Below are 10,330 nucleotides of genomic sequence, written 5' to 3'. Positions count from 1 at the left end.
AATGCCAAGTTCACACCTTGGAGCTAGTTCAGCTCCAAGGATACCCTGTTTATCTGCACTCCAAGGAGTATAATTACTAGTTCGTCATTGACAAACAACACTGTATCCAACCAGGTAGCATATTGATCAAAATGAATAGAACGGTGAAGAGTGCATAAGATCCACAGAAAACTCTGAGATCATGCATCATATATTTGATATGCCACAAAATATGTCCTCGATGTGTTCTTGCTTATGAAATGTCTCAAAAACTCTTGTCCTTTTCAAAACCATCTAACAATCTTTGAAAATATTAAATGCATTTGGTATCAAATGGAAACCTCATTTCACTCTTCTTTCAAGTGGATTAGGGTTTGTGAGCCTGTGTATCTCCCCACTAACCCACATCCTAGAGCTTCAGTATAGATTCCAGATGAGAATCAGGATTCATGCATTCATTAAAATGGCTTCCAGCTTTCGAACAAAGACAGTGAATCCAAAACCTTATGGAAATAGTTAAACATTAAACTCAAAACAGTTTGCAGATTTATTCATTTTATTTATAAACATAAGTCAACACAAAAGTGAATGGAATTTTTTTCCTTTTATACATTGTTTATTGGAAAACATTTTACTGGCTATCAATTGCTCACTGTGTCTAGAGTATGTCTAGAGTAAATCAATTACTGGCTATATACCTTAAAAGCTCCTTTAAGTCTGAGGTCTATACATTAAAAACAAACCATATACTGCCTCATCCTATTTTACCTGCACCTCATTCTCGGTAAGACTGAGCTTTTCCATGATTACCTGCCCAATGAAACATAAAATATGTAGAGATAGCAAACAAAAGTCCTTAATCTCATTGCAATGTGAAGATCCTTGTATTTCAGACCTTTGAAAGAGTCCATACAGACATAGTTAGATTGCAATATATTTATAGATAGAAACCATTTGAAGTCAGCTCTAAAAGAACTAAAATGAACAAAATAAAGCAAAATTGGCTGCCTTGAACCATCAACTACCAGGTCATCAGCTTGATAAATAAATGAAAAGTTATAAATCACTAATACACATTATGTATAATATACATCATGCATTCCCTTATCTGCTGTACACGTTGAATTCACAAGGAAAAAAAGATAATTAAGGTTGTCTTTCATCAAAATGTCACCCTATTTCCAGTCCAACTTTAGATAGTATTTTTTAAAATCAAGTTTAAAAATTGAAATAAGAATTCATGTTATTTGATATATAATGGCTGTCCAAAGGAAATATTCTCCTTTAGGTGGAGTGTCTGCAGTTAGGTTACTTATAGAGTTTTGAGGTCGAGATCATCATCTTCTTCTTTGATGTGCAGCAGTGTCTTTGTTTCACTGGGTCTCTTCTCACATGGTGACTGTCTGTCCAGCTGTTGGGAAAGTAAAAGGATAGTTTAAACCCATTAACTTCAGCAGTCTTTCTGAATGCCCTCCAGCAGGGCAGCAAAAAGCTCCAGGACAGTCCTGAAATAGATTGCATTCTTCTGCATTCTGGAATGTACTTTGTAAAGTGGATTTCATTTCATATGATCCTTGCAGAGTGCAAAGAACAGCTCATGGCTTAACACTGCTAAATTTATAAATGCTTGTTTGAGTGTTGCATTATATGTGTAATTTCACAAAGCTGTTCATAGTGCTTTGACAGTGTAGACAATATATACATCAATATAATGGATCTCAGTGCAGCTTTATTTTGGGACTATAATTATCCTCCCCTGGGTTATATTTCCCTAAACAATTTTCAGTTTTCAGTACAATAGACTTTGGGTACTCTGACACAGTGCTGACAGTAAGTGCCAGATCAGCTTTCAATCCTTTCAAAGCAAGAAGAGGCACAGAAAAAGAGTAACAAAATCACATAGTGACTATCCTTTTAAGATTTTCACACCTCGCACAGTCATCTTGCGCTATTTCTCCTCTCTGCTTTATGAGATCACCTTGTTATTTATACCCTTTATACTTCGAATGAATGTTTGGATTCTCAATAATGCAACACCCAGACATCCAGTGTCTGCCACTCAAAATTTGTGTTAATTTGCTGATTTCAGAGTACGTGCATGGAGATGGTGGCAAATTAGCCAGCACTCCTGGTCTCGATTATTATCCAAATGACCCACCTGGAAAGAACGGAACTGGGAATTAAGCTTAGAGGAGATATATTTTCTCTCTTCCAGTCAAACAGCCCAGTGACGCTCACTGTTCAAGCACACCCAAAGAACTCAGGGAGGCAATGGGGATAACAGGTAATATATATTCCCTAGCTGTACAGAGTAATTCAAAAAGTTGCGAACAGAAAATGTCTATTAATAGTTTTAAATTGAGATTTTAAGAGTTTAAACTTGATGATAATAATAATAATAATAATCCTTGCATTTGATATAGCGCCTTATCACGTCTCTAAGCACTTCACAGAATATACTGTAAATATTTTGACTGTATATTTTGGGGGCGAAACGCAGCAGCCAATTGCATACGCAGTGTCCCACCAATAGTCGTGGATTAAGTGACCAATTTTTTTTTTTTTTTTTAAATTATTGCATAAAAAGTGCATAACCGTAAAATGGATATTCAGAATCTTATTCTTGCCACTTTAGCAGGCTGCAGCTTGCTTCACGTCCCCCGCCTCGCTATTGGTGGGCGGGCTTTCTGCCACTCTGCCCCCACCCTCAGGAACGCTCTGAGACGCCGTCCGGCGTGGAGGGCGCTATATAAATCCAAGTTGTTGTTGTTGTGGAACTCTATCCCTCGGTGTCTCTGCCTCACCCTCTGCCTTGCCTCCTTCAAAACTCCTCTCAACACCCTCCTCTTTAACCGTGCCTTCGGCCCCCTCTGCCCTCTACCCTCCCCGATCCCAACCCCCATCTCGGGTCCGAAACATTGATTGTCCAGCGCCTTGGGACATCCTCCCGACATGAAAGGCGCTATACAAATGTAATTTTGTTGTTATGGGAGGTTATGAACAAATATCTCAGACATACCTTTGATGTGCAGGTAGCAGGCATTGCAGTAGAGTTTATGATTCCGTACTCTGACTTCAGCCCCTGCCTCTGTACCTCCAAGATCAGTGCTGCATGAGATGCACTATGTGTGAAACAAGACAACTTAGTTAGATCCCTCCAGACCACGACACAACCGATGGAGGTTAAAGAAAAAAAATGAAAAACTATACGACCATGTGCCTTTTGCTTGTCTTACATAGGTTGGATTAAAATTTAGTTTCATGGCCAAAAATTGGCTGTACAACATAGTGATGGAAGACCCACGAAAGTTTGTGGAAAGAAGCACAACGGTCCGGCTATTCCTCGTAGGGACGGACCATCAAAGGGATGAGCTGCTAATGCTGCTCTTCTTCTGCAATGGCTACAAAGTGTGATTGACAAAAGCCTGGGGATAAGCTACTCGCCTATTATTTGGCAGGAGATGAAGAAAACAGAGAAGAACTACAATATTAATAACTTAAAGAACAACCTGAGCTGTCATTAACTACTTAAATCATGTCAAAGAATTTTTAAAAATGTGTATCAAATAAGACCCCAAATTATCTTTGAAGATCATTTCACCATTTTGACAACTGGAAACTTAACTGATAAATTATACTAACTGACCTATTCTACACAAAATCAGTGGCTGTAATTTGTAACATGGTGAATTCCCAATTTCAATTGGACAGTGAGAAGGAGGGGAAACAATCAATGTTTCCTATTTGTGGTTGAGCACAACAAAATTTACAGGACATGTGCCTCCTGGTTAAGAGCTGAGTGGATGTTACGGGGGACATTGCCAAAGAAGTCAAAAATGCTGTAATGGGCAAATAAAAACAATCAACATTCATGTGGATGGCAATAAGAAACTGATTTATAAACATTATAGAAATGTTTAGAATCAACGTATGCAGCTTTGCAAAATGGATACAGTCTTGGGTCACTTTACTGACAATACCAATCACCAAGGGTTTAAAACACTAACAGTGCATGGCCGAGTCACGCTGCACTGTGAATCAAAGCATCATTCAGTGGGTTAATGAATGTGAAAATATAAGAATTAATAAGCAGGTGAAGGGTTAAGCAACAGCCATCAATTTAAAGAGGCAAATTTACTGAATAACAGAAGGCGCACAACATAATAGGTCAGAGGTGGCAGGGATGATACAGGTGCCTTCTGCATTAGCTGAAAAATCAAAGGTCATCAATTGTGAAAGAAGCACAAGCAGATAATCATGAATTATGCCAATCTGAAATAGAATCAGAGTTAGGGTTGTAGGTTCTTGGCACTCGTTAGTATGGCATAGAAAATGCTGCTTTATAAGATGCAGAGCCCAATCAGAAACATGGCCCCAAAAGCAAGTTGCAAGTAAGCAATTCTAAATTTATGTCTTCAATTATAATCCTTATATTAATGAATCTGTCTATGGCGTAAGCAATTTGCATGGATTCATGCAGGCATCCCTTACCATGTTTTTAATAGGATTCCCCCTTTCTCATAGCTTGTCCCTAGCCTCACCTTAAAACATTGTAAATGATAACATAGACCAAGAGTTTCGATGATCATGGCAGCTCCTTTGCCTAGTGGGCAATCACAGTATGAACAGATCTTCTTTCCACTTATTGACCTGGATACAAAACAAAAATAGGGACCAACTATATGAATATTTTATGCAAGTATTTGACACCAATGCTTTGGGATGCCAAAGATAATTAATGTATCAGTAATCCAAAGATTGTCATCAACAAAGTAGAAGTACAAAGTGAGCAAAAAGTCATGATATCTACCCTATTATCTAAAAACAAAGATATCATCAGTTCTTTAAGACTTATTAGACATTGTAATGGTATCACAACTTTTTGGTCACCCAGTAGAAGTAGCATGGACCTAGAAATGGAATTAAAAATCAATCATACAAAATTACAAGATGAAATCAAATCCATTTGAATCAGCAAGCTTATAATAATGGTATTAATCTTCAACTGGAGTTATATACTCAACCACCAAGCGTACGCTTCCTTAATACCCTTTTATGCTGCCCCTCTTCATACAATTATCCAGCTCCCTTTAAACCTTATAGTTTCATCTTCAATAGGCACTGTGACAAAGCATTTCTTGACCTAATAATCATATGCATGAAATTTTCTTCTAACCTCTCCCTCAATTCTAATAGTTCTGATCTTAACTATGTCCCTTAGTTGATAATTTCAACAACAAGTGAGAATAACCTTTTAATATTTATCTTTTCAAAATCAACTACAATTGTTTTTTACTCCCATTTTACCCTTCTCTGTTCCAGTGAAAATGGCTCTAATTTTACAAGCTAGTTCCAGGATTTGTAACCAGTGCAGATATAATAATAATATTAATAATTCTTGCATTTGATATAGCGCTTTTCACGTCTTCTAGACGTCTCAAAGCGCTTCACAGAATATACTGTAAAGTGAATTGACTGTATATTTGTGGGTGAACGCGGCAGCCAATTGCGCACAGTAGTGTCGCACAAACAGTCATGGATTGAAAATGACCAATTTATTATTGTTTTGGGTTTTGGAGGGATTATTATTAGGCTCTGTGTGGAGTAAGGAAACTTGCCCAAGGTTTCGCCCTGCCTGGAATTGAACTCAGGTCTCTCGCTTGCAAGGCGAGTGCTCTAACCACTGAGCTACAGGACTCCACACAGATATTTCACAATTTAAATCAGATAGTTTAACCTCTCGGTATGGTCACACGCACAAATAAAAGACTTCATATAAACTGTACAAAGAAAATATGTGCATAATTTAGAAGCTTAAAAGCTTGAATATTAAGTGTGTGTATGCAGGTTTGTACATCTCTTTCTTCGTTGGCTCCAGAAGATGGAATAGAAAATTTTATTTGAAACTCTGAATCTTGTTAAAATCTCAGAGGTACACCTATATTCAGACAAACACAATACCATTCTAACCAATAAAGGTAACATTGTAAAAAGAAATTGTAAAATACAACATGTACTACAAATGTTTATCACAACTCAGAAAGGGGAGAATATTAAGTATGAAAGATTTACAGCAGTACACGAATCTCCTCATATAAAACATTTATTGCCCATTTAGTTGCACCTATTGCCATGAATGTATGTTTTACTATTACAGGTTAAAGGTTCGAAACCTTGGACAGACCTTCTGTTCAAAATTCTCTCGATGACCTATCCTTAAGTTCTAAGGTTCAATGACATGAATAGCAACAAAAACAAGAACAAGATGCATTTATATAGTGCTCTTCACGCAGGGTAGTGTCCTGGAGCTCTTGACAGTGGCGGAGTCTGACCCCAAGCCAGGGGTCAGACTCCGCCAGATACCTAAAGCCCTTTAGCAGATGCATAAACCTTTTATTATCATTAATGTCCATCTACCCAACATACCAGCTCCCGGGCTGCCTCTAATCAAACAATTAAAACCACAAATCATGGTTAGAAAAGGGAGACTGGGACATTAATAAATGTATGGAAAATTTCCATACATAGATTATGCAAATCTAGTAAAATGCATTATTTATAATAAATTATTGTATCACTAAACCATTTTGTCAACTAGTTTTCAATAAACCAATTATTCCCATTACACCCAAATAAATTATCCAGGAATCACAGTTATATTATAATACTGAACCAGGTTAATATGCAACAAGTTTTTCACCCAAATGAAGTGCAGAATCCTACCTGTTCCCTTCTTCGAACTGATTTGGGCCAGCAGATGGGGCCATTGAAGGGGCCGGAGACCAAGATCCTCTTTTTACTGATCTAGTGGATGGAGGTGGTAAAGTGGATGATGGAGAGTGCTCAGAAGGTCGGGTTGAGGTGGAGATTCGGTGGCGATTAGATTCTGATTCTGAGGATGTTGATCCCCAGTAATGTGTTTTTGGAGCATCCAAGTTATCCAAAGACTCACCCCTGGAATAAAAAAAGTCATCATTTTAATGGAATTAGATCTAGAATTCTAAACAGGTTTTAATACACGTAGACTGACTGTCATAGATAACATTCTGTTCTGCGAAATGATGTCAACTCAACCCTATAATAATAATCCTTGCATTTGATACAGTGCCTTTTCACATCTTCAAAACATCTCAAAGCACTCCTAAAAGATTTTGAAATAGAAGAAAATGGTCAACTTTGGTTTTGCTTGCTTCTGTATTTCCTCATTGGGGGAATATTGCCTGCAACCTTACAGTTTATGTTCTGGAGAACATTCATTCCCATGAAATGCCATGACTTGTGCTCATTCTACTGAAACAGCATCACACTGTGCACAGTTCAAATTCAAAAATAATAACCTAGATATTATTTTGCTCCATGTTGGGAGTGGCAGAAGGTAAGATTGAGAACCCCAACACTATAAACATTTACATACAAAACAGAGGTTCAACAAGGCTGCCTACATAATTTCATGGTAATCTTCAGATCATTTGATGCTTAATGAAGGCTTTGAGACCCATACAGCTACTTTGTAGAAGTTTATAAAACTTTCTCCGATAAGAGACAGACAGAAATGCTAAATTGGAAGAGAAACTGAACCATTGAAAAGCAACCTTGTTATTTCAGAGCTATGCGGTTGAAAAATAAGACTAACAGATTGTACAAATTATCCACAAGCACAGACAGAGGAGAGGGTTAAAATCAAGTTTGATATATGTAATACATTACAAATCTGATGCGGTCAGCCCAGTGATGTACAAAATATATTTTAAAAAGTCTTCCATCATTTCAAGCTGATAAGCTCAATATTTATTTTCAGCAGCATCATACGGTAATTTACAGCCTGTTAAGTCAAGCTAAAGATATAGAATGGATCAGCATGTGGAAATGCCCGTGTGCCATCCCTCTGAGACAACAACTTGCACTTATATAGCGCCCTCCACGCAGAGTAGCGTCTCAGGCGGAGCGCGGAGGTGGGGGGGGGTGTGGGGGGGGGGGAAGGTGGCTGTAAGCACGGTCGAAGAGGAAGGTTTTCAGGTGGGACTAGAAAAAAGGGAGTGAGGGGGCAAGGCGGAGGCGTGTTCCAGAGTTTTGGGGCGTAGTGGCTGAAAGCGCAACCTCCAATGATGGGGCGGAGGGTGCGAGAGACGAGCAGGAAGCCGGTGCCAGTCGAGCGGAGGTGCAGGGTGCTGGATTGGGGGGTAAGGAGGTTGGAGAGGTAGGAAGGTGCCAGAGAGTGAAGGGATTTGAACACTAGTGTGAGGGATCTTGAAGTCAATCCGTTTGATGATGGGGAGCCAGTGGAGCCTGGCCAGAATTGGTGAGATGTGGATACAGAGTTTGATCTGGATCAGAATGCAGGTGGCAGAGTTCTGAATGAGCTGGACTTTTTGAATAATGGAGCTTGGAAGATCGGCGAGGAGTGCATTTGAGTAATCCAAGCGGGAGGTGACAAACACATGCACGAGGGTTTTGCCTGCATTTGGGGGAAGTTACAGTCGGAGTCGGGCAATGTGGTGGAGTTGCAAGAAGGTGGTCCTGGTCAGGGACCGAATGTGGAGGAGGAAGGACAGCTGGGGATCGAATCGAACGCCTAGGTTGCGCATTGGTTCGGTGAGTGTGAGAGAGAGCCCAGTGAGGTTGAGGAGTTCAGGTCTGCAGGAGTGAAGACATTGATGGGAGCTTGGAAAGGTGAAAAGCTGCATTCTCCCAACTGTTCCATTTCTCCATCTCCACAGCACAATAGATTTGAGTGAGATGGCAAAACAGTACAACTGGTATTAATGCATCAATCCTAAGAAGTTTTGTATTGGTGAGTTAAGCAAAAAGTAAACCCAAAACTGTCTAAATATTGTATAGTAAGCAGAGTTATAAATATTGAGCTTATAACTGTTGCTTCAATGCTTTTCATACCTGCGCAATGATCCAGAATTCACGAGTGTATTCTTGTTAACAACACTGGCACTACGTTGCCGGATCCAGCACTCATCGCTTAGATATGGTGCCCTCTTACGCATCTCTTGGAGAATTCTCTGTCGTTCCTGCTCAGAATCGGAGAGCAGCAGCTCCTTTTGGTAGGAAGGTTGCTGCTCAGAATTGTTCTTAATCCATGCACTATCTGAGACTTTGGTCTTTATGTCACCTATAAATAAACCAAGGCACAGATCCTTAATCACAAATAATCCAGCCCAACATTCTCCCTACAAATGACTCAGTTCGTCAGATCTTTGGTAATTAAAGGAATAAGTTTAAGGTAATTACCAAAAAATGGGAGAGGTTAGGAGAATTTTTTTCAACACACACGCACACACACAGAATTCTTAGGGCGTGAAATTTCCTACCAGAAGTGGCTGAGGCAGAATCTATATTACATTAGAAGAGGGAATTATATAAATATCTTAAAAAGAAGAAAAGTAAAAGAGTTTCGAGAGAAAGCAGAAGAATGGGACTAAATGGAAAGTTCTTTCAGAAGAATCAGCACAGTGCCAAAGGACTCACTTACTGTAAATTTTTAAGGTTCCACGAGTTAAGCTGTACCAAAACTGTTTAACTTCCTCCACACGCACAAGGGAATATTATCACTGTATTTTAATTACTATAAGCTTTCAATCATGGCTTACTACAAAAAAGACCAGTTCTACTGATTTTGTAACTGAACATTTGTGAAGCCAGAAATGCTTTGTCTTGATGTCACTGCAACTGCAGATAATGAACACCATTATTAAACTGTGACCAATAACCCAATAATCATTCAGCTAAGTTTCTGCTAATTGGCATGTACAATCGCCAAGGTATATTTTATTATATGTTGGCAACAGAGTAACTATAGTGATGTTCTACATATGCAAGTCACATATGCACAATTAGTTTGAAGCACTTTGTTCTACGCCTAATTGGCTCTGCAAGACAAGACATTTGTAAATCACCACAAGATCAACAAAAATATTATTTGTTCAATTAAACACAAATAAACCCTGATTTAACATGGGCTATTCATTGGTGGATTAACAGTATTGGTGGGGGGGAGGAGGGAATCATAATATCCATGGTTATAAAAATATTCATAAATAAATATTATATTCAATATTTCTCATCAAGGATCATCGCAATACTGAATCATTTTATTTGTCAGCAGGTGCCTTGCAGGTTAAGGCTAAGCAATCTATGAATTTAATATGCAGTTGATTACCAGTCATGGATTTGAGAAACGCTTCCATTTCAAATATAACACGGCTTCTAACACACCGTTTTCAACAAAGTTTATTTTGAAATGGAAATTGTTTCTCAAACCATGTCAGTAGATTAGCATTTTGTCTTGATCAGTAAAACAATAGAAAAGCTGCAGGAAACGATGGCTGTTGATCGGGGGCAC

General features: G+C 38.7%; 1 protein-coding gene across 6 annotated transcripts in view; it reads right to left on the bottom strand.

Moving 5' to 3' along the window:
* Positions 1 to 526: 526 nt before the first annotated feature.
* The window catches only part of LOC103176895 (LIM domain only protein 7), a 118,683-nt gene continuing 108,879 nt past the window's right edge, over positions 527 to 10,330 (bottom strand). For all 6 annotated transcript variants that reach the window (XM_007890753.2, XM_007890756.2, XM_007890757.2 and 3 more), the window contains 5 exons: positions 8,872 to 9,100; positions 6,703 to 6,933; positions 4,521 to 4,629; positions 2,999 to 3,101; positions 527 to 1,390 (listed from right to left, as the gene is read on the bottom strand). In XM_007890753.2, the coding sequence (XP_007888944.2) occupies positions 1,368 to 1,390; positions 2,999 to 3,101; positions 4,521 to 4,629; positions 6,703 to 6,933; positions 8,872 to 9,100 (695 nt within the window). In that variant the 3' untranslated portion in view covers positions 527 to 1,367. The remainder of the gene's footprint in view (positions 1,391 to 2,998; positions 3,102 to 4,520; positions 4,630 to 6,702; positions 6,934 to 8,871; positions 9,101 to 10,330) is intronic.

Source organism: Callorhinchus milii, unplaced genomic scaffold (assembly GCF_018977255.1).
Source record: "Callorhinchus milii isolate IMCB2004 unplaced genomic scaffold, IMCB_Cmil_1.0 Scaffold4, whole genome shotgun sequence".
In the NCBI taxonomy this organism is placed as follows: domain Eukaryota; kingdom Metazoa; phylum Chordata; class Chondrichthyes; order Chimaeriformes; family Callorhinchidae; genus Callorhinchus; species Callorhinchus milii.
This window is presented reverse-complemented; position numbering and strand designations above follow the sequence as displayed.